We start from the raw sequence: 25010 nt of genomic DNA, 5'->3' as shown, positions 1-25010 counted from the left end.
GACACTAGGCACATATGTGGTACAAAGACATGCATTCAAGCAATGCACACATACACATAAAATAAAAACAAATAAACCTTTCTTTAAAAAAAAACTTGCTTGAGCAGATGTCTATGATGCATACTTTCAGTACATATATATTATTTAACTGAAGTGTTATTGTGAAAATACTTTGCACTTTAAAAAATATTTCTGAATTGACCAGTCCTCTTGGGTGACAGATTTGAGTCTGGGTCAGACAGCAGACAGTTCCCACAGTGTTTGGGTTGTTTCATTTGGTTTGTGAGGGGTCTCACCCTTGTCTTGCTTCTCTCCTTTTTCAGCCTCCGATTCCTCATTGATGACCAGGTCATGAGAAGGAACCAAAGGCTCCCTGGCTTCTCGAGTTCCCAGCAGTCCCTCAGCCTGGGAGGTGGTTATTTCGAGGGTTGTATCACTAATGTTTTTGTGCAAAGGTGGGTGAGCTTTTCTCTGTGGTTACCAGTAAGAGCCCACCTTTCTGCACAGTGAGCTTTGCTCTGTGGTTACCAGTAAGAGCCCACCTTTCTGCACAGTGAGCTTTTCTCTGTGGTTACCAGTAAGAGCCCACCTTTCTGCACAGTGTGTGAAAGTTCCTATAGGAATCGTGGCAGTAAGAAGGTCCTTTGCCACACACTCTCCCTGCCTACGGTGGGTCTCCCTCCCTAGGCAAGAGTTTGGTTGTAGCTTTCATTTTGCCCTCATTTCAGGTTGTCACAGAGACCCGAAGTCCTGGATTTGGCCAGTAAATCCACCAAGAGAAAAGCATCCCTGGGAGGCTGCAGTCTAAACAAGCCTCCTTTCCTTATGCTGTTTAAAGGTCCCAAGAGACTTCACAAGGCCAGGACTTTGGATGTCAATCAGGCAAGTGTCAAAGCCTTACCTTGGGTCTTACTTCTCCTGACCCTGCCTAGGGCGGGGGGGGGGGAGGGGAGGGGGGCGTGGGGATGATGGGAAAGGATAGCGTGTCTCTGATGGTTAGTGTCTCTATGAAGTGCACCAAAAGATCGCCAGCAGTTGACAGGCACCAAAAGGTTGACAAAGCCAAGGCTGGGGAGATGGCTCAGTCAGCGGTGTTGTACAGTCACACAGAAGCATGAGGACCCAAATTCGGACTGCCAGCACCCATGTAAAAAAGCAGTGTGTGGTAGCTTGCGTCTGTGACCAGCACAGAGGAAGCAAAGATCCTTGGAATTCACTGGCCAGTCAGTCCATCTGGATCAGTTCAGGTTCAGTGAGAAAACCTGTCTCAAAGGCTGAGGTGGAAGGTGATGGAGGAAGGCATCTGATGGCATCCAACTTCCGCATGCTCACACAGGCTCACGTACACACAAATGCACACACACACACACACACACACACACACACACACACACACACTGAAAATATGACAAAGTGACTTCTCTTCAACATTTATTTTTTATCTTGATAAAAATTTGTCAATTTTTAGAGTCTCCAAAAACATGGGGCTAAAGCTAAATGCAATGAGTTCACTCTGTAAGTGTGACACCAGTAAGCCCAACTAGGGGAAAAGAAGAGGAAAGGAAGCATTGTTACTTGTGTCTAATAAGAATACCCAAACTCAAGAGTGCTTCTTCTAAAGAAATTATGGGGCCATCACTGGGGAAATTGATGAACATTCATATAGAAAATATTCCCATCACATTAGGGGAGGTACAATCTTGAGCATGCTCAGTTGGGCATCATGCTACTTCTTCATATATCCTTTGTCCAAAAGTGGTAGAACAGAAATTCCCTCTGCAAGGAATTTGCATTATAATGAGATTATCCTGAGCAACATGGACGGTGGGTCACTTAGAAGAGAGGCAGTGTAGTCTTGACTGTATCAAGCCAGCTCCTTACAGTTTGCTTTGCAAGGATGACCTAGTTTGCTTCTGTCGCTGTGATAAAACACCCTGATAAGAAGCCGCTCAAGGGAGAAAGGGATGCATTTCAGTTACGATTTCAGTCCCATCGTTGCTGGAAAGTTGAAGCGGGAGCTTGAAACAGCTAGTCACATCACCTCACAGTCAAGATAAAGTCCTGCCCTGCCTTTTGTTTGTTCTAAGCTGATAGCTGCTGTAGGTGGAGCTGGTAAGGATGGGGACTAAGTCAATAGGATGGCCACAGAGCTGGTGAGGAGGAATGAACTCCCAGAAGGTACCAAGCACTTAACTCAGACAGTAATTAGATTCGGGAGAGCGGGGAGAGGCAGCAGAATCCTGGGGTGTCCAGTGTGGATTGTGGACTACATGGTGATGCTCTAGAGAATTTCACGGAGATAGGGGACAAGCATTTGGAGAGAAAGAGAAGGAACAGAGGAGTTTGTGGCATTTTGAGTGACGGGTGATGCAGGAGGAGAGAATTGGTGGGAAATTGTTGGTATCTCCTAGGGGGCCTAGGCAGGAAGGGAGTAATGGCGGCCATTGTTCTGAGAGATATTGGCAAATGTGTCATCTAACATTTCCCTCTTCTGAGCACGCTCCAGATTGGATCGGTTATCTTATTTCTGCCGTGAAGCTTGACAATGGAGAGAATGCTCGGCTTTGGTGATCTGCTCTCACCACACTCCTTGGAAAGCAGGAGAAAGGGAAAACTGGGCAGGTCCAGATGCTAAGTTTCAGATTAGTGTTTTTTTTTTTGTTTGTTTGGTTTTTTTTTGTTTCGTTTTTTAAAAAGCTTTTCCAAGAATACCTGGTCAGTAAATGATGGACCCAGAATTCACAGTAAGCATAGTATCAACCCAATAGATGTGCTCTTCAGGCCTCTGCTGGCTTGAAAAACTTGATAAACATTGGGAAATTTGGTAGAGAAAGGGTGCTGAGGGGAGGGGCATGATTCACACACTGAAGCCAGGTCAGACTGGTGGCGTATGTAACTTGGATGATTACCAGTCATCTGGGCAAAAGCACAGCTGACTCTCAGAGCCGAGGTACCAGATGTGATGAAAGAAACAAAGTCCATCCTAGAGAGCATCGTAGGATACAAAGGTGATGCCCTGAAGGAGGAGGGGGTCACACATCTGAGCCACGGTTCCTTCAAGGACAATGATGTCGTCAAGAGAAGGTGTTACCCGTGTCAGAGGGTGTTGGTTTAAACTGTCGCATTTTGATGTTGCCCTTATTGCTGACAGACAAGGAAAGTTTTCTAAAAGGGAGTGGGCCTGCTGGAGTGATCCTGTTCTCAAGAGGACCCAGCATAGCCCTGACAAGCAGCTCACATAGATTTCTGATGGGTATGAGTGAACATCTCCATTCCACAGTGTGCACACTTGGGTTGTTTCTGTTTAGTAGCCTGTCCCTCTCTGTGGCCCTGACTCTGTGTGTGTGTGTGTGTGTGTGTGTGTATGTGGTGGGTGATGTGGGGTGGGGGTTGCAGGTGATGTGTGTGTGTGGTGGGGGGAATGTGTGTATATGTGTGTGTGGTGGCTGATGTGGGGTGGGGGGGTGCAGGTGATGTGTGTGTGTGTGGTGGGGAAATGTGTGTATGTGTGTGTGTGGTGTAAGGGATGTGTGTGTGTGGTGTGGGGTGTGTGTGTTATGTAGGGGATATGTGTGTGTGTATGTGTGTGGTGTGGGGGGGTGTGTGTGTGATGTGCGGGAATGTGTGTGTGGTGTGCAGGGATGTTGTGGTGTGTGTGTGTTGTGTAGGGGATGTGTGTGTGTGTGTGGTGTGGGGGGATGTGGTGTGGGGTGTGTGTATGTGTGTGTGGTGGGGGATGTGTGTATGTGTGTGTGTGTATGTGTGTGTGTATGTGTGTGTGTATGTGTGGTGTGGGGTGTGTGTATGTGTGTGTGTGGTGTGGGATGTGTGTATGTGTGTGTATGTGTGTGTCTGTGTGTGTCTGTGTGTGTGTATGTGTGTGTATGTGTGTGTGTGTGTGTGTGTGTGTGTATGTGTGGTGTGGGGATGTGTGTATGTGTGTGTGGTGGGGGCATGTGTTATGTGTGTGGTGATGGTCTGTGTGTCTGTGTTTTGGTGGTGTGGGGTGGGTGGTCTGTGTGTGTGTGGTGTGGGCTGTGTGTATGTGTGGTGGTGTATGGTGTAGTTGTGTGTCTGTGTGGTGGTGGGGGTGTGTGTCTGTGTGGTCTGTGTCTGTGTGGTGTTGGGGTGGTGTGTCTGTGTGTGTGTGGTGTGGGCTGTGTGTACTGTGGGTGTGTCTCTGTGTGTGTGGTGTCTTTGTGTTGTGGTGTCGTGTGGTGGTGTGTGGTGTGTGTCGGTGTGGTGTGGGTGGGGGCTGTGTGTCTTGTGCTGTGTGTCGGTGTGTGTGTCTGTGTGGGTGTGTCTGTGGTGTGTGGGTGTGTCTGATGGGTGTGGGGGGTGTGTCTGTGTGTGTGGTGTGGGGGGTGTGTGTGTGTGTGTGTGTGTGTGTGTGTGTCTGTGTGTGTGTATGTGTGTGTGTGTATGTGTGTGTGTATGTGTGTGTGTGTATGTGTACTGTTAGACAAACATCCTATCCCCTCTTTACTTTCATTTAGAGACCATGTCTAACTTAGTTGCCTAGGCTGGCTTTGAACTTGCTATTCTCCTGTCTCAGCCTCTTGAGTAAGTGAGGACTTGCAGGCCTATACAACCAGGCCTGGCTTTGGTTGTACAGACAGCTGCTATCAAGTGTTCACCCTGGGCACCATATCTGTCTTTGATTGGGTTAGAGAGGAACACCCAATTATGAAGGAGGTTTCAGAAGATTCCTTGCAAAATGGCTTTCACCAGGACAACAATTTTACCTGTGATGGCTTGTTTGTCAACTTAACACAACTTAGAACCACCTGAGAAGAAAGTCTCAGGTCAGGTTGACTTGTCATGTGTGTGGGGATGTGTCTGTGGGCGTTGTCTTGATTGCCTCAACTGGTGTGGGGAGAACCAGCCTGAAAATAGGGGCACCATTGCCTGGTCAGGAGCCTGGACTATTAGAGTGGAGGAAGCTAGCTGAGCAGTCAGCATGCACGCATGGTGAGAGTGGAGGAAGCTGAGCAGTCAGCATGCGTGCATGTGGAAGCTAGATGAGCAGTCAGCATGCATGCATGGTGAGAGTGGAGGAAGCTAGCTGAGCAGTCAGCATGTGTGCATACAATTCTCTCTGTTCCCGACAATGGCTGTGATATGATTAGCTGTTTTGGGTGCCTGTCTTGATGTCCCCTTTCTCTTCTAAGTTGCTTTTGTCAGCGTATTTTCTCAGAGTGACTGAAGTGAAGCTAGGGTTCCACCTATGGCGCAGTACTGTACCAGGTGGGACATGAAGCTTGACCCCCAGTTCTCTCTGCTTCATCTTGACTGGTTCTGAGGAAAAGCTTGATCGCTGAACAATGTCCAGCAGGAAAACAACAGATCCTACCTTGGTTTCTCTCTGCTAGGACAAATCTTTACTCAGCAGCTCTTCCCAACAGCTTCCTCTCAAGAGTCATTGCCCAGGATCAAGAGTCACATGTTCAGTCCTGACCCAAGACCTAGCAAGGCAAATCCTCAGCCTTCACTTGAACTGTGGAAATCCCCATTGAGCTCTGATCCCGGTGGTCCAGACCTAAACATCAGAATCTGGACCCTGATGTTAAGAAAGAGGGCCATCTGGAGACTCAGTTTCTTTCATCAGCTTCTCTGGACACAACTAATACTCAAATGTTGAAAGCGTGGCCCAATGCAGGGCAGATTTTTTTTATGCCCTAGTCAATGCTGTTAGTACTGAGGACAGATTCAGTGCCCTTGTCCTTCTGTCCCTCTCTCAGTCTTTCACTTTCCTTCTTACAAAAGCCCAAGAGAATTGCCTAGAATGGGAGATGGCAGGTTTTTGGCTCTATGTCCTACTCTGCCTGTAGATGCCTCATGCTGGGTGTCTGCTGAGAACACTGGTTCTTCTGGTGGTCCATGATAGGATGGAGGGCTGGATCCCTGGTGGTCCATGATGGGATGGAGGGCTGGATCCCTGGTGGTCCATGATGGGATGGAGGGCTGGATCCCTGGTGGTCCATGATGGGATGGAGGGCTGGATCCCTGGTGGTCCATGATGGGATGGAATGCTGGATCCCTGGTGGTCCATGATGGGATGGAGGGCTGGATCCCTGGTGGTCCATGATGGGATGGAGGGCTGGATCCCTGGTGGTCCCAGATGTGGCAGTTTCCCCTAAAGAGGCTAGACTTAAATGAGACATGAGTAGCGTGTATTCTTCCCAAAAATGAAATAAGAAAAAAGGAATATTTGGATTCTCCAAAGTCATGTCTTCCAGCCCTATTCATAACTTCTTGAAGGTAAAAGTCCCCCAAGCCACAGCCACACTGAGACACTGGATGGGTGTACAGGAGAGTAAAGAAGTTGAGAAGTTTCCACCTTCCCTCTGTCTCCACATAAGTGGCACATTGGAAGGACTTTCGGTAGGGAGACCCATTGGGGTTTTGTGCTAAGTTTTCTGTTTCTCTTCTGGTCTTACCACTTAGAGTGTGGAGTGAAAACTGAGCGCTTGGGCCAGGCGAGCAATGCTGCCATCCAGTTGCCGCTCCCCATTGGGTTCTCATTTTCTTTCCTCTCCCTTACAGCTGTTGCAGGATGCACCTCAGGCCTCTCCGGGGAGCATGGAGGCATGGCAAGATGGGAAGTCCTGCCTGCCACCTCTCAATACCCAGGCCACTCACAGAGCCTTCCAGTTTGGGGACAGTCCCACCAGCCACTTGCTATTCAAGCTTCCTCAGGAGCTACTGAAATCCAGGTATTTCTCTTTTTCTTTCCCTTTAATATATCTATATCTATATCTATATCATCTATATCTATATCTAGAGATAGATAGATAGATAGATAGATAGATAGATAGATAGATAGACAGACAGACAGACAGACAGAGATAGATAGATAGATAGATAGATAGATAGATAGATAGATAGATAGATAGATTCTGGTTCTATTCGGTGCCAAGTCAGAGCCCACTTTCCAGTCTCCCCAAGAGACATCTAATCCCGATGACACCATGCTCATGAAGGAGGTGTCATAAGACAATAGCCTGCATAAGACAGGGGGTGTTGGGGCCTTCATGTGCTCTGCCCCCCACTACATCTGGAATGGAAATGTGACTGCTGCCTGCCACCGCCTCTGCTGCTCAGGGCCCAAATAATCAGCTTAGCTCTGGCTGAGAATTGATGGCATTCTAAAAATAAGGCTGCAGTCCCACCCCCAAGCTAGTTATTATTTACGTGATAAAGCACCTTTCTTCTCTTGTGCTCTGTATTGAAAGGGAAATCATTCTCCTAGGAGAGAACATTCGCAGAGAATGCTTTCAGACTTTCTTATGCTAACCAGATGCATTCCTGTCGGGGAGGAGGGACCAAATGAAAATGCTAAGGATGTTGGAAGGAGGAAGACAAGGTTTGCCCTCTCCAGGTGTCTTGCAGGAACCAGGAAGGAAAGGAAGCCAAAGACCCGGCTTGAACTCTTGGTTCTTGGCTTGTGCTTAATAGCTACACACTGGCTGTGTCATATGCCAGTTTGGCTTCTCTGTGGTACACATGTCAAGGTGGGTCTGGAGAGGCAGGCGTTTGTATGGGGAGGGGGCAAGCAGGCACAGGCTGGGAGAGTCTGAGACCGGCCCCCTAGGGCCATAGTGACCCTATCACTGTGGAGAATGGAGTGGGCTTCATGCTGCACTACAGCACCGCCCTGAGAAAGCCATCTAGTCCTGCAGGGTCCCCTGAAGGGGAGAGCATCTCAGAAGGGTCAGCGCTGGGCACAGTGTCTATTTTTATCATGCTTGCCATGTTCAGCAGATCCAAACACTGACAACTGAAGACTGTCCTGTGCCTCTGTAGCAAGCCTTCTGTGTACCTTTGTGACCTTCATACACAGTGTGTCTTTTCTAAGTCTCTGCTCCCTTCTGGGTCTGCCTGACATTTCAGTGAATGCTTCATCACTCTCTAGCCTCCGTCTGCTCATTGGTTAAAAGGGGTTAATATTGATTTGCTGACAATGGTGGCAGGTTAATACTTCAAAAGGAGACTGGCCCTTGGAAGTCCACTCAGCCATAGAATGACTCATAGACATGAGAGTCAGAATAATCCCAAGGAAAAGCCTGAGCAAGCGGTGACCCCACGGAAAGTCTCAGAACTTCTCATTTGCCGAAATTCGGCTTATAGAAGAAGAGAGCAGGAAGAGACTGGATGTCCTTTAGTTGGTCCTTCTCCTGATGATGTCATTACTTCTGGGAAGGGAGGCTCCATTGTTTAGCCCTGCTCTCTTGGCCAAACTGACCTTAATGACAACAATCCCTCATCTTAAAGAAGTGGCATCTGCAGATGCTGCCCTGACTATCCCAGCCTCCTCAGCAGCTCCCTGTCCCCAGCTCCCCCTACAACCCAGCTCCCCAACTGCTTCCCACCCCAGCTTCCCCCACAACCCAGCTCCCCAACTGCCTCCCACCCCTAGCTCGCCCACTGCAGTTCCCCCACTACAGCTCCCCCACCACCTCCCACCCCCAGCTCCCAACTGCCTCCCACCCCCAGCTCCCCCACTGCAGTTCCCCCCACTGCAGCTCTCCCACTACAGCTCCCCCACCACCTCCCACCCCTAGGTCCCCCACCGCTTCCCACCCCAGGTTCCCCACTGCCTCCCACCCAACTCCCCCCACTGCAGCTCCTCCCATGCCCTCCTCCCACCATCTCCCACCCCAGCTCCCCTACCACCTCCCACCCCCAGCTCTCCCACTGCAGCTTCCCCACTGGAGCTCCTCCCCTGCAGCTCCCCCAGCTCCCCCACTGCAGCTCCCAGCATTTTCTCCCTTCATCATTTAGCATGGTGACCTGCTCACAGTCAACCCTGATACCTTCTCATGCAGGTAACATTTTGAAAGGTGAAGTGGGATAGGGGTGGGGTAAGGGGGAGAAAGCTGGTCATTACAGTATTAGTTATTTTTCTCATCTCTATGATAAAAGCAAGAACGAAAAGTCATTTGACTCATGGTTTGAAGGCACAGTCCATGTGACAGAGAAAGCAGCAGAAACATGAGGTCACATTACACCCACAGTCGGGAAGCAGAGAGATGGGTGGCTGATGGGCAGCTCACCTTCTTCTTCTCATTTAGTCAGGGATCCCAGCCCATGGAATCGTGCTGCCAACGTTCAGCCAGTTAAACCTCTCTGGAAGACACCCTTGCTGACATGCCAAGGGTGTGTCTCTAAATCACACTGGCATATGCACTCATAAACTATCCCAGACCCAAATGTTTTAACAATCACGCCTTCAGAAGTTGCCAGCTCTGGCGTGAGCTGTTGCCCTCATCCAGTTTGTGTCCTAGCTGTGTTCCCACTGTCCCACAAAGCTGGTGCCGTCACTTGGACCCTGCAGTGAATATGTGAGCGTGTGCTCTTGCCCTCCCTCCTCTTTCCTCTGGCAGCGGGGACTCATAGCTGCTCTGCCCTGCTCTGCCGGATTCCAGGAGGTGAATCTACTGCTGCCTTTTTGAAATGTTAGTCTTTTCTGCAAGGAGACTGCCTTAAGAAATAGTTCTGCAAGGCAAAAGTCAACCCTGATCACTGAGCCCACGTATGTGATGTGCTGTGTGTTCTTTTAAGTTGGCACAGGCGATCAGACATGTCAGGAAAACATGGAGCTGTGGACCATCTGGGCAATTTCATTTAACAAATATGGGTTCTTCCTCATCTTGAAGAACATTGCCCTTTAGGAAACCTGCTCATCTGATGAACAAATGTGAATCTTAGACTCACAATGTTGAAAAGCAAAGAACTAACAGCATAATGTTGTCATCAGATTCTACTTCTGAATTATTCATTTTCCCCTTAATTTAGTCACTGTTTGTTGAATGTGTACTATGCAGTAGATCCTCTACTGGGTATTAGATATAAAGCTGGCACAGACGTCTGTTGATACCTGCGTCTCAACTGTCTTTTCATATTATCCTAAATGAACCTGTTGGTGGTCCCATGCACCATAGATAATTCTATGGCTGTATTCCCAGGGCCCAGCACAGTGCCTTCTACATACTGAACTCCCAGTAAACGGTTAGCTGGTTTGATGAATGGATGAATAGGAAGTTTGCTTGGCTTGATATGGAAATGATATGAAACCATCAAGTAAATTAATACTAGCTTTCAATTACTGGCTACATAATATGTTGTAATTCCTCTTCCAGGACAGTTGAGGTCTTGGGGTGGGGGGAAGGCAGAGAAATGGGGAGACCACTCCTGTGCTTTTGAGTTAAATATGTCCCAGAGAATATACTCATCTGATGCCCAAATCACATTCTCATTATTTGAGCTGCCCCCGTTCCTGCTACCACCTCCCTTCCCATGAAGATACACAAATAGAAAGCACATTCATTGGGTATAAACAGTTTGTATTAGTGAGGGTGTGGCTCCGCTTGCATGAAGTACCAAGAGCAGTCAGGTCGGTTGAGACAGGGTGGTAGTCAGCCTCTAAGCAAATGAAGAATTGGTTACAGGGTAAAGTTTCTGTTTCACACCAAGAGGAGCTATATAAATGATTTGTGCATCATTATGGATTAGCTCAACCCTAATGAACTGGACACTCAGAAGTGATGAAGATGATAAATTTTAGAACATGTGAATTTTACCATAATTTTAATGTTGATTTTTAAAGTTCCAGCATGTTCCTTCTTGCCATGTGCTAGGACTTACCCCACTAGCTAAACTTGCCATAGGAAATCTGTGTGAATCCTCCAGAGGTGATCAGAAAACTATACTAATTGTATTAACAGCCAGTGTGCTCTGACTTGTGGAAATCCCTGCATCATTGGGGAAGTAGGCTCATCTCTACTCATCTTCTGAGGTGTAGGAAACTGAAGGCACCTATTTCCCTCCATTGTCCATTTCTTTCCTTTTGTAGTGATGAGCAGTGGGCTGTGTATCCGCCGCCCGGCTCTTGGGCGCCTGGCTAGCTTATGCCCTGAAATAACAACACACAAACTGTATTCATTTAAACACTGCCTGGCCCATTAGTTTCAGCCTCTTATTAGCTAATTCTCACATCTTTCTTTAACCCATATTTAGTAATATCTGTAGCACCACAAGGTGGTGGCTTACCGGGAAAGATTCAGCATGTCTGACCTGGTGGCTGGCTCCATGGCGTCCGTCTCTGAGAGGAGAGGCCTGGCATCTGGCTAACTTCCGTTCTTCCCAGCATTCTGTCCTGTCTACTTTACCAATCTAAATCCTGCCCTATCAAAAAGCCAAGGCAGTTTCTTTATTAACCAATGAGAGTCCTCCATCATCCTTTTTTGTTTTTTTTTCTGTTTATTTATTTACAAAAGAAAACATCTTACTGCTGTATAGCTGAAAACATCTTGGCAGCCCAGGTTGGCCTCAAACTTGTAATCCTCCTGCTCCTGGCTCCTGGGACCTGGGGTTATAGGCCAGCATGCCCAGTTCTCTCCATCTCTCTCTTTATCCACAGGTCACAATTTTCTATGGACATAAAGACAACATCTTCCAAAGGGCTGGTGTTTTACACAGGCACCAAGAACTCCTTCGTGGCTCTTTATCTCTCAGAAGGACATGTCATCTTTGCTTTGGGGGCAGAAGGAAAGAAACTGAGGCTCAGAAGCAAGGAGAAATACCATGATGGGAAGTGGCACATGGTGAGAGCTGGGACTGTGTGAAAATGGGTTGAGCATCTTGAAATAATCCAAAATCCAAAATGGCCCAATGTCCCAAACATTCTGAGAAAAAACGTAGTACCTTAAACAGAAAATGTCATTCCTAGCCTCTTTGACAGATTATATCAAAATACTAAATATATAGAATATATATATATCCTCTCTTTCCCTCTCTGTGTGTAACTATATTGAACATGAGTGAATTTTGTGTTTAGACTTGAGTTCCATCCTAAGATGTCTCATTATGTATATACGAACATTCCAAAAGCAGAAAACAGATTATAACACTTATGGTCCCAAACGTTTCAGATAAGGGATCCCCAGTCTGTACTTCCAGCTGGTGCAGAATCTACTGTCTCAGTAGCCAAAATGAAGAGTCTAGAATTATTCCCAGGAACCCTGGCATATGTAGAGGGAGAGTCTATGTAGGTAGGGACACTGGATGCCATACACACATGAACCATGTTGGATGGCAGCCTGAATGTCAAGACAGACTCAGACCATTACTTCTGTGATCCCTTCCCCGACTACCTGGACTTCACGGTGCCCCCAGCTTATTTCCCTTCCCCGCACACTGGACCACTCCTCTTCTTGGGCCTTTCTCTGGAACCTGGTATTCTTTCATAGACAAGCAGAAAGCCTTCTCTCACTACATCCCTAGTATTCCAGCTCTAGGCTGAGTTAAAAGCATACACTAGAAAAGGAAGCCATGCTTTTCTGATGATGGAACAATTAATTAGAAAACCCAAGTGACCCGATGAGTTCTACTCATTAATATTCAACAAATATTGGGTGGGCTGCTCTCTTGGATCACATAAACATCTTGACTGTAATGTTAAATACTAGTCTTTTGGGGAAATGTTAGTCTGGCTGGACCACAGGAAGTCAGAGTGGGGGTACTATTTTAGTTAAAGTAGTCAGGAAAAGGCTCTTGGAGGAGGCAGCCACCATGTGGATTCATGGGATTGGAGCTGGGGTTAACTCAGTGAGCAGACCACAGCATTATAAGGGACAGGACTGGGGGCCTGGGGTGGGCAGGGCTCTGATAACTTAAGCTTCAAAGGCCAAACTAAGGACTTAGGATATTGTTGGCTGTATGTATGTATGCATTTATAAATGTATTATTTAGCGGTGCTAAAACTTGAATCTAGGTAAGCACTCTATCATTAAGCTATATCATCAGCTGCTTATGCTGACCTTGACTCTGTAACCCTCCTACCAGCCTCCAGATAGCTGGGATCACTAAGCTGTGCCTTCAGGCATAGCTAATTCATTTATTTATGAGATGGGATCTTGCTGTACAGCCCAGGCTGTCCTGGAACTTACTAGGTATTCCAGACTGACCTAGAACTTGAGATCTTCCTGCATCCGCTCAAGTGGCTAGGAATAGCAGGCATGTTTCACTATGCCCGACTGGGCGTTGGGATTCTATTACAAGGAGGGTCTCTAAAGCTTTTGAATCATCTTGAACTGGTAAAGCACAGACAGGAACGTAGTGACTTTTACAAACACCCTTTGACTAGACTGGGGAAGAAGAGAAGTAGGGAAGGCAGGGAGATATTGTTGCCCTTATCTGGGGGCCACGGTGGGAGTGGGGAGCAGTGGGGTCCAGGACGTATGCAGAAAGAAGAGCAAGACGGACAGCTGAACGGCTGCATGTGAAGTGACCCCAAGGGAGGAAGTCAATGCTGCTTTCTGTGATTTGGACGGTAGCTGGGCTAATAGCAAGGCAGGGACGGGGAGAGAGAGACAGAGACAGAGATACAGAGAATTGTTTGGGGATAATTTAGACCTCTACGGATGGCATTGGAACTGCGAGTCCCACTACCACTGAGAGATCAGACAAGGATTCAAAGTCGTAGCCAAGAGAATGCTTGCCCCTGGTGACGCAGGAGGAATGTCCAGTTTCTGCTTGCTCCGGAGCCTTGCCCTGGCTTGCCCTGCCTTCAGCTCCATGCAGACTGCTCTGACCTCAGTCAGCTTGTACCTTGGTTCTTTCCACCTCTGTTTACTCTCTAGACCCCTTGGATCTGACTTTAACTCAGCTTTCATGGCAGCTGTTAAATATCTGACATGTTCTCACAAAACAACGGTCACATGATAAACAAAAAAAACTTTTTCCTCTTTGTAAAGCTACTGAAGGATAGAGAAATGGGTTTTTACATTTCCAATGACCACTTTTAAAATATGGTACTAAGTCAGGCAGTGGTGGCACATGTCTTTAATCCCAGCACTCGGGAGACAGAGGCAGGTGAATCTCTGTGAGTTTGAGGCCAGCCTGGTCTATAGAGCGAGGCCAGGCCAGGCCAGGCTCCAAAGCTACAGAGAAACCCTGTCTTGAAAAAATAAAAACAAAAACAATGTGGTGCTAGTTAACACGGGTAAACCTTTGACTCTTTTCTTCATTCTAAAGGTGGTGTTTGGACAAAGTGGAGGAAGGGTGCACCTGGTTGTGGATGGGCTAAGGGCCCAGGAAGGCAGTTGGCCTGGAAATTCTACCATCATCCCCAGAGCACAGGTTTACCTGGGGTTGTCACCATCAAGGAAGTTGAAGGTAAAGCTAGAAAAAAAGTAATTCTCATTATCGTTGTTATTCCGTGAGGCACTGAAGACTTCAAAATTCTTTGAATAACTGTTTGACATAGCCAGTGTTCTGAAGGCCATAATGTGCCCGCTCTACACTCCCAGGCTTATGTATAAGGTCCAGGCTGAGACACAGGCTTTTAAGAAGTGACTGTGGGGTTCTCTATGGCATTAGAAACATGATTCTCAGTTTCTCTTCCGGGGAAAGGAGACAGGGTGTGTGCTTATTGATTTATTATTTCATGTGTGGATGTTATATTTGTATGTATGTCTATGTATCACATGTGCACCTGGTACCTGTAGAGGCCTGAAGAGTATATCTGGTTCTCCAGCAACTGGAGCTATAGAAGACTATGAGCTGCCATGTGGATGCTGGGAATTAAATCTAGTCCTCTGGAAGATCAGATAGTGCTCTTAATCACTGAGCCATGTCTCCAGCCTGAGGCAGAGGTTTGGGGGAAGATGATGTGTCCCAAGCTTTGGCAGTCTCTGCTGCCTTTGCAAAATTGTACCAACAGCATACACTTCCTCCTTCGCTGCCTACCAACTCACTGTTGAATCAAAATGTACTTTAAAGAGCCTTTTATTTTCTCTCATAAATGGAAGCCCAATGTCCGTGATCGTAAATAGTAAATAGCCACAAACATGAGTTCATGGAGAGGAAGCAGCATCATTGAAGTCAGCTAGACAACATGGCCCATCCTTGCTCCTGTGAGAGAGGAGCATGCAAGGAAGTCAAGACAGATTTAAGAAAACATACTAGCATTGGCGTGAAGACATACTATCATTGGTGCAGAGCCAAGCGTGTTCCCTTTCTAACCAAAGAGCCCCAAAGAGACTTGAAGAAGTGGGAGGCGTGATTGCAGCAGACACTGTGCCTGGTGGGGCAGGGGTCTGTGCTCGATCTCTAGCCCCAGATGGAAAACACAAGGACATCTGCAGACCACATGCATCGTACTGTTCTTCCCTGAAATGACAGTGTTAGCCCAAGACTCGAACTAAGCTATGGACAGCTGAGAATGCCCTGACACCAAAGACGAGTTACAGTCACTGTCCTTGTCGAGTTCAAAAGGGCCATAGCCCTCCTGCTTGCTCTCTCCCTCTGTCTCTCTCACCCTGCCATAGTGCTGACTGCCTCTGGGGTGTCCTATGTACCTGACCTTGTCCATGCCACTTACGGTCACCGGGTCTGTGAGCAGCTCAGGTCTAGGGGTTATCCTTTACGCAAATGCAGTTTTATCTCCTTCCTCAAGAGTTGGGTATGTGTTCTGGTGTGATGTTTGCTTGCAATGAGCTAGAGAAGGGCCTGGAAAGATGTAAGTCAAGCAGGCTTTGTCCACCAGCTTAGATTTTAGTGCTTCAGGGTGACCCAGCCAGAGCTGGGGTAGTTCCATGGGGTACAACCTGGCCCATTCTTTGTGCCAAAGTCACAGCATAGAATAAAATGACACTTTATACTACATTTATATGTAATAACTTTTATATGTTTATCATAAACATATAAATGCTGAATGCCATATTTATATACTATGTAATATGGTATCTATGGGATATGATAAGAGGTCCTTACTGTTAACACTGACTTTTCTCCAACGTCTAAACCCGCTTTCCTCTCAGGAAAAATCACAGGTTTTCAGGGGTGATGAGAGTATTCTTTTGACCTTGGTAGGTCCTATAAACCTCACTAATAACACCTAGCTTCCTAAGCGGGACAGACAGGCAGCACCTATTGACAATATTCTATTTAAAGAACGTTTAGGCCGGGCAGTGGTGGCGCACGCCTTTAATCCCAGCACTCGGGAGGCAGAGGCAGGCAGATCTCTGTGAGTTCGAGACCAGCCTGGTCTACAAGAGCTAGCTCCAGGACAGGCTCTAAAGCTGCAGAGAAACCCTGTCTCGAAAAACCAAAAAAAAAAAAAAAAAAAAAAAGAAGGTTTAGTTGACATACAAAGTGGTTAATTTTACTATGACATGATTGCTTGGCCCTGTTGCTTTGGGCCTGTGGCAAGGCAGGACATCACAGCAGGGAATATCTAACCCGGCAAAGCTACTTGTCTTCTGGTAACCAGGAGGCAAAAAAAGTGAGGTGAGGACCAAGATGTCTTGGATGAGCATGCCAGCAGTGACCCCATTGCCTCCTAAAGGGTGAACAACCGTCTAGTAATTCCATAGGCAGGCTTTTAGCATGGCCTTTGGGACCTTTAAGATTCTCTGTAAGAATATAAAATCAGTAGATGTGCTGACCAGCAGAATCGCAGCCAGCCTTGCGTTTCGCGGTCGGGTGACCACCTGGCCTGCAGTGTCTGCACTTGGTTTCAGGTAAGGATTCGGCTGTCTAGCATGATACAGTGAGGAAAGGTGCTAGCCACTGCCCGTTGCTGTGGAAGTGCCTGACGATATGACAAGAGCCGCTGAGGGAAGGGAGGGTTTGTTTGGGTTCACAGTTCTGAGGTGCAGTCACTGTGTGTGAGCTAACTGGTCCATGGCAGTCACAGCTAGCGGCGAGTGAAACGGTGAAACGTCTGCGTTTCTGTGGGTGAAGACTTCAGCCCATAGGATTGTGTAACCTACACTTGGGGCGGATATCCAACCTCAGTTAACCATCTAGAAGCTCCCTCACAGGTATGCCCAATGGCTTATCTATTAGATGATTCCAGACCTTGTCACGGTGACAACATTAGCTGTCAAAAAAATTGATGAAGAGGGCTTTCCAGCCACTTGCCACCAGCACCATGTGCATCTCTAAGGGCGCCATGCTCCTTGAAGTAACCTGTGAAAAAATTGGGGATTTTGGAAATGTTTTGTGGATTTGGCAAATATACTATGTTCTTTCCCTGGACGGTGGGTGTGCACGCAGTGATCATCGGCTATATACAACAAGGTTTGTGAACCTCGGAAACCTGGATCCAGATTGGAAACTCTTGCTCCAGGCCCTCTTCAGACAGTTGGGGGTGCTCCACAAAGGCATTGATGAGGTGCACAGTATCTTTTTTGGACCCCACAGCATCCGTGGTTTATTGGTAGCACACAGTGTCTCCTCTGGACTCCAAAGCATCTGTGGTTTATTGGTAATGCACAGTATCTCCTTTGCACTCCACGGCATCCTTGGTAGTACACCATGCCTAACAACATGGAGAGCCATCTTGCACTTGATTATTTTAGGAACACTTTGGCCCCACTTTTCAGTCAGCTGCCTGGCATTAAGCTATCCCGCTGGCTCACAACGCCGTAAGAAATGGTTCATGCCTACAGAGAGTAGTGAGATATTTAAACTGTGAGGTGGAATTTCCCTGCATTGAAGCTCCGTCTGTGTGAATCAGTCATGTTGACCCTCCTTCTTCTATGTGAGCACAGACTAGCAACTTCCACCCCCATCCCCCCAGCAGGTTGAATGACACTTCAAACTTCAACACCCACAAGTCTCTGGTTGACTCCTTCCCCTCGACTTTTCTGGAAGGCACATGCCATGAAATTTTTATCCTCTGCTTCGTTACAGAGCCTCCCCCAGCACAGCTTTGTTGGGTGCCTTAAGAACTTCCAGTTGAACTCAAAACCCCTGGGCTCCCCCGCTGCGAGGTTTGGAGTATCTCCCTGCTCAGGTGGCTCTTTGGAGAAAGGCATTTATTTCTCCCAAGGAGGAGGTCATGTGGTCCTGGGTAAGGAACAGTTGGCAGAGTTCACATCTGTAAGTCTGAAGAACTCTGTCTTCTTTCTTTAATTATGGGGTGTTAACTGTTTCTTGTTCTTTCTTTTGGAAGACAATTCTGTGTCCTTGGGCCCAGAGTTTCAGCTCATCGTCAGCATTCGCCCGAGAAGTCTCACTGGGACCTTAATACACATTGGAAGTCAGTCTGGACAGCGCTTAAGTGTTTACATGGACGCGGGAAAGGTATGCTTACCTGTGAAGGGAGAGGGAGCCAGATCTCACTAACAGACTCAGCAAGTCTGAAGTTAGAGTACAGGTGGAATCCAATATTATACCTAAGAAACCTGGAATTCTATTATACCAATACCTGGAATCCAATAGTATACCTGCTTTGGAGACTATTTTTTTATTAGTGAGTCATATCATCATAATTCCTCTGCTTCATCTTTAAAATTGAGAAACATCAAACAAATTGAGATGAATTCTGGAGACAACCCTTAGTTATAGGTTCCTGGGGAAACTGCTCAAATTCCTTCAAACCCAGTTCCAGTGTCTATAAAATATAGATATAACTCTACCATCTGGGTACTAATCAAGTCAGACATTGCTTCGCTTCTGAGGTCAGACAGACAAGAGTGGGTACGTTGGTGTGGCTGCAGACAACTGTGGCGAACTCTCGATCCTTGGGCTTTTGTCAAGGACAGAGGAAATGCTGTGTCCTCCACCCATGTCTGTGTCCCTCCTTTTCTGCACCTCCAAAGCTACATCAGGTCACATCCTCTACTAGGGCCCTGAGCCCATGGAATCTGCTCTGGACCCTTTTCGCGCTCTCTCTCTCTCTCTCTCTCTCTCTCTCTCTCTCTCTCTCTCTCTCTCTCTCTCTCTCTCTCTCCCTCTCTGCATTTTTGTGCTCTGGTCTCTGTGGCTAAGCCGCTCACTGACTACCACACCATCTCTCCCGTGGCTTTTCATGGATTTTTCCTCCAGCAATTCTTTGCCACCTTGCGTTCCTATCCCTCACAGGCCCAAGTCAATATCCTATTTTCAAGAACCACATTTTATATCTTTGAAAGGAAATTCTTTCAGAAATCTCTGTAGCTAAGGCCTTGAGTTAAAGATGAATATTGTACCATTTTCTTTCATTTAGCTTTCTACAGTTTATTAAAAATGGGGAGAATGTCCCCGATGACAATAAAATGGCTCAAACTCCTAGAATACTTTTTTTTCTATTTCTAGGGATCAAATGCAGAATCTCTGACACTCTATGCAAGGAGTCTATTTCAGAACCATACCCTGACCCCACCCACTATGTCGTGTTTTTGAAATTTTTATTCAGCATATGATAATTATACACAATAATGGGTTTCCTAATGACGTTACTATAAGTGAGCATAATGAATTCAGATCATATTTACCCATGATTCTCTCTGGGTCCCTCCTACTTCCCTCTTCTACTTTCTTATCTTTTTGGTTTGTGGGACCCAGGGAGTTGAGCTGGTTTTGTTCACAGGCACATGGGTAAGGGGCATTTGCCAGGGCATAGGCAATCTGCCAGTGTATAGCCCTCTGAAGAAAATGACACTCCTTCCCCAGCAACCAACAGCTGCCCGTAGATCTTACTCACGCTGAATCTATAGATGTTAAGTCAGCGTGAGTCTCCAGCTGTGCAGAGGAAGAAGCAATGCCTGCATGGGTGGTGGGCATGTGGTGGCTGGCTTTTCATAGGAGGGCATTTTAGGGAGGGTCTTCAGTGACCGCCTCCAGAAAGGAAGTGACACCAAGAAGACAAAATCAAGACTTGGTGACCTTCATAACTGCAGGGACATTGGTTAGCTCAAAACCTGCTTGTGAGTGGCCTGCCCCATGCGGCTATAGGCAAATCAGAGGTAAATTATTTATAAATACGCTTATTTTAGCCTTCTCATTTTATTCACCTTGACTCAACCCTTGGAATTCCTGGAGGAGTCTCCAGCCTGCAGAGTGGGAAGGTGGGATTCTGCCTACAATGTGCCAAGCAACTGGCACCTGACACACGTCCTGTCCAGTACAGTCTGTAGCTTAATGTCCTGGATGAGAGCCCTGTGATGCGCCGTGCTCTTGGGGGATTACTGTGGTTGGCTGGTCCTTGCAGCAAGGTGTGGACCTCTGCCACATTTCCGCCTTCCAAAGCTGAGGTGTTTTTGTCAACAGAGTCACTGTTGCACACGAACGCTGAGGAGAGATGTATGTCTTCGGGAACCTCTGAGGACTTGGGGAGGGGCCAGGCAAGCATGGCTGTTGCCAGCTGTCTAAGCAGGACCTGGGATTGTAGTTTGGTTTGTTTGCCTGGAATGAGTGTGAGCAAGGAATTTTTTGGAAGCTCTGGGCATTGTGTGGTCACCCAGTACAGGAGTTGGGAGCCAACATCCAACATGCTCCTGGGGAAGAGGACAGGGAAAGCTGGCCCCACGGGCCCTTCTGAAGGAACTAGCCAAATGCATCTGTGTTTCAGGTCACAGCCTCTATGAACAGTGAGGCAGGCGGGACCTCGACATCAATCACACCAAAGCAGTCTCTGTGTGACGGACAGTGGCACTCAGTGACAGGTATGGCACTGGTAGCCTTTGCTGCAGTCCATCTGCTGCAAGGGTTGTGCTGGACCGGGTACTATAGCAAGTCTTCACCCCCAGTTTCCGTATCTGTTTCCAACCCCAGCTGTGCTTAGATTATTTTTATGGCTGTTTCCTCTGGTTCCCCGTGTGCTGTGTTTGGGGTATGGAAGCTTGTGGAGGATTCTGGTCAGCCCAGCCCTGCCCAGAAAACTGATAAGCTGCTTTAGAGTTTAGTGTTTAGGGTGGTAACAGCTTTGTGGTTTAGGTTTTGGCTCTGAATTCCTTGGGAATAATAACAACAAAAAGTCAAGTTTCTTGGGATAGCAATATGACTTAGTGGGTGAGAGCACTTCGTGCTCTTCTAGAGGACCTGAGTGTGATTCCCCAGAACACACATGAGTGGGCTACAACAACCTGCATTTCTAGATCCTAGTGATTTATGTCCTCTTCTGCCTTCTCTGGCACTGTACTTACAAACACATATTCACACACACACACCACCACCACCACCACCACCACCACCACCACTACCACCACCACCACCACCTCCACCACACCACCACCTCCACCACCACCCACAAATTTAAAAAAGAGAAACTAGCTTTAAATTCCATCCCTTACTATGGGCAAGTTAGTTATATACTCCTTAATGCTGTTTTCTCATTTATAAAATGAAGATACAAATGATGTAGGCTTCTGAAGGTAAATGAAGGAGTGTGTATAAAGTGCATGGTTTACATCTGACCTATAGTGAGCAGTCAGTGAGCATCAGGCTTGTGAGGGTAAATGAAGGAGTGTGTATAAAGTCATGGTTTGCACTTGATCTGTAGTGAGCATGCAGTGAGCATCTTTGTACCTCATCTGTAGTGAACATGCAGTCAGCATCTTTGCCCCTGATCTGTAGTGAACATGCAATGAGCATCCAATTTTGCTGTTGGTATTTTAAGGATCATTGTTATATTTTAACAATTATTCAATATTAATCCAAAGTATTTGAACTAAACAATGATGGAAAGTGAACACATCCTCTCAGAATCTGTTATTTAGTAATAACTTGTGGGTATTATCGTAGAAGTGTATGTGCCTGGCGCTGGTAGAATGCTTGCCTAGCATGCATAAAGCCCTGGGTTCATCCCCATAAGCCATGGCAGTGAACACCTGTGACACAGCATTGGAAAGGAAGAGAGTTAGGGGTCAGAGTTCAAGGTCATCTTGAGATGCATAGTACGTTTGAGGCCAGTATGAGACTCCATAAACAAGTAAGTAAATAATAAACAAATTTTTATCTCTTCTTGCCCTTTTGGCTAAAATCAAGAATAGAAATATCTGAGCCTGGACTGGCTAAAACACCTTTTTGTAAAAAGCAGTCCTTTCTTGACTAAATTGAAAGCTGTCTTTCAGTTAGAGAACTTAAGTGTTGAGGGTCAGTGTAACACCCGATTCTGTGTTACCCCCTCGGTACAGTTCGCGCGCCACTGTACCTTACGCGAGTCGGACAGGGGCCTGGAGATTGAAAGAACACACAAAGAGACCTGGGAGATCAGCCGAATGCCGTTTATTTAGCCTTGGGGAAAATCTTATATACCCCACTCCTGCCCAAGGAATTCCACCCAGGCAGGTGGGAAATTACCTTATCTAACTGCTGCACAAGGACTTCCACGTAGGCAGGTGGGAAATTACCATACCAACAACAGAGTCAACAATGCCCTACAAACAAATCACCAGGCGGGGCAGAGGGAGCACAAGAACAAACAGGATGCTTAGTCATCTGTCCAGAAACTGTCCTCAAAATGAGCCCCAGGGACAAGGGCAGACCCCGGCCCTACAGGTCAGCATTTGTATAGACTAACCCTGGCTTCTGAGACAGTAGCTGACGCCATATCACGTATGGCTTCTGGAGACAAGAGAAGACCAGAGCTTGGGTTTCATCCCTGCTCAGCCCTCAGTGAGTGTCTTGATGAGTAGTGTAATGATGTGTGTGTGTGTACATTTGTGTTCTTGTGTGTGCAGGTTACATGCATGCATACGCCTGTGGAGGCCAGATGCCAAGAGTGGCTTTCATTCCTCAGGCGCTAACCACTTTGGTCTTTGAGACCAGGCCCCACTGGTGTGGAGTTTGCTAGGTAGTCTCAGCTGACTGGTGAGCGAGCCCCAGGATCTGCCTGGCTCTGCCTCTCTGACACTGGGGCTGCGAAAGTAGAACTACACTCAGCCCTTTTGTTTCTAGGTAGAGGCTGAGCACTTGAACCCGGGCCCTGGTGCTTGCAAGCCAGGCAGTTTACCAACTTCGCTGGCTCTTCAATCTCACAGTTTCAGTTTAGGGCTTCAATTTAGCAATGTTTATAGAACACCAAACCCTGGCTGTGATTGAGTGATGTGTTGAATTTCTACCCAAGTGTGGTATAAATAATAAAAGCCCAGAGGCAGATATTGGTGTTCAAGCTGAAGATCAGAAAAGCAAAGCAGCCAGCCACTGGGTCTTACCTCTATCTCAGACCAAAATGGGTGACCCTGCCTCCAGGAATCCTCAGATTGACACTGTCTTCTCCCATTTCATATTCCTCTTTAGTGCTGGGATTAAAGGCATGGCCTGTATGGCTGACTAGTGTGGCTGCTTTGCACTCTGATCTTCAGGCAAGCTTTACTTATTAAAACACAAATAATATACCACTCTACCCAAGGCTGACCAAGTGCCTTCAGACAGGTCCAGGGTTCAGTGGGAGCGAGTTCAAAGACAACGGTGACACAAGGGTGGGGACATTAGACGGTGGGAGGCCCCTCCTCAGGTGACAGACCTAACCAGCTTCCTCTCTTCCAGTCTCCATTAAACAGCACGTCCTGCACCTGAAACTGGACACAGACAGCAGCTACACAGTTGGACAGCTTTCCTTCCCACCCAACAGCACCCAAGGGGCACTGCACATCGGGGGTGTCCCAGGTCAGTAACACCCATGTTACACCCCAGCAACTCTTGACTTTCTTCCTTTTCTTCTTCTTCTTCTTCTTCTTCTTCTTCTTCTTCTTCTTCTTCTTCTTCTTCTTCTTCTTCTTCTGCTTCTGCTTCTGCTTCTGCTTCTGCTTCTGCTTCTTCTTCTGCTTCTTCTGCTTCTTCTTCTGCTTCTTCTTCTGCTTCTTCTGCTTCTGCTGCTGCTGCTTCTGCTTCTGCTTCTTCTGCTTCTTCTGCTTCTGTTTCTTCTTCTTCATTTTCTTCTTAACCCAACAACTAAGGCGCCCCAATACATACATTAAAGAGAAGAACGGGCCGGGCGGTGGTGGCGCACGCCTTTAATCCCAGCACTCGGGAGGCAGAGGCAGGCGGATCTCTGTGAGTTCGAGGCCAGCCTGGTCTACAAGAGCTAGTTCCAGGACAGGCTCTAAAAAAATCTGAAGAGAAACCCTGTCTCAAAAAACTAAAAAAAAAAAAAGAGAGAGAGAGAGAGAGAGAAGAACGGGATCTGGGCACATCTCAGGGTAGTGCAGTCATGTGACTACTGCTTTCTCTGGTCCCAAGCCTGTAATTTACACTCCTCCATTAAGAGGCTCCATTAACTCAGAAGCCTATGTCAACAAAAAATCAAGAAAGTTGACAAAAAATAATGGCCTTTCTTACCCAGACAGTGAGCTGACTGTGGAGACCAAAGGGGGAATGGGGCAGGTTGAAATGGGATCACTTCAAAGACCAAAACATTGCCGGAAGGGGCCTTTGCATTCTTTCCTGTTTTATGACCCTTCAGGTAGTCTGCTTGTTAATTTTATAGTCCTTTTATAACCCATGAAAGGGAGCAAGGTTGAGAGTTATTATCTATTGATTCAGGCTGTGAAGTTCCTTCCCTAGAGGCAAAAGACAGCTTTGTGGTGTGTACCACAGGGAACAGCCAGGTGGGCAGAGTCCGGAGTCAGGGAACACCCAGGTGGGCGGAGTCAGGGAGCAGCTATGTGGGCGGAGTCAGGGAGCAGGCAGGTGGGCAGAGCCGTGGTGTCTCTTTGACTCTAATAATATTCTTGAGCTCTCCATTGACTGTCTCTCCCTTTGCTCTTTCAGACAAATTGAAAATGCTTACGCTCCCTGTGTGGAACTCATTTTTTGGCTGTTTGAAGAATATTCAAGTCAACCACATCCCTGTCCCCATCACTGAAGCCACAAAAGTTCAGGGATCCGTCAGCCTGAATGGTTGCCCTGACTACTAACCTTGCATAGCAAGAGAATGAACCTTTGAAAGCACAGAGAACCCAGCGTATCTCCCTTCTCCATTCAAAATCAGGACACCATCAGCACACATTCAAAAACCAATCTCATTTTTAATTCCAAGCATACAGACACATCATTTTGCTATTCATTGCTACACATGTACTTTATATAAAAATCCCATTTCTTGAAGAAAATGAACACATTGTTAAAATGCACACAATGCTTTTGTTAATATTATTTTTTCCACTAAGAATTAAATGCATTTTAGAGAAACACTTTTTCCCAATTGGTAAGAAGAAAATCTTGTTTAGAGCACTTTATGAATACAAAACTTTAAAATATGCTAAATCGATACAGTTCATGGGATTAAATAAACG

General features: G+C 46.9%; 1 protein-coding gene across 3 annotated transcripts in view; it reads left to right on the top strand.

Moving 5' to 3' along the window:
* Lama3 (laminin subunit alpha 3) overlaps positions 1-24726 on the top strand; it is a 219437-nt gene extending 194711 nt beyond the window's left edge. For all 3 annotated transcript variants that reach the window (XM_038330296.1, XM_038330298.1, XM_038330297.1), the window contains 10 exons: positions 324-455; positions 729-882; positions 6547-6716; positions 11423-11606; positions 14038-14178; positions 17704-17863; positions 17966-18096; positions 20345-20438; positions 23263-23382; positions 24487-24726. In XM_038330296.1, the coding sequence (XP_038186224.1) occupies positions 324-455; positions 729-882; positions 6547-6716; positions 11423-11606; positions 14038-14178; positions 17704-17863; positions 17966-18096; positions 20345-20438; positions 23263-23382; positions 24487-24632 (1432 nt within the window). In that variant the 3' untranslated portion in view covers positions 24633-24726. The remainder of the gene's footprint in view (positions 1-323; positions 456-728; positions 883-6546; positions 6717-11422; positions 11607-14037; positions 14179-17703; positions 17864-17965; positions 18097-20344; positions 20439-23262; positions 23383-24486) is intronic.
* The last annotated feature ends 284 nt before the right edge of the window (positions 24727-25010 follow it).

Source organism: Arvicola amphibius, chromosome 5 (assembly GCF_903992535.2).
Source record: "Arvicola amphibius chromosome 5, mArvAmp1.2, whole genome shotgun sequence".
NCBI lineage: Eukaryota > Metazoa > Chordata > Mammalia > Rodentia > Cricetidae > Arvicola > Arvicola amphibius.
This window is presented reverse-complemented; position numbering and strand designations above follow the sequence as displayed.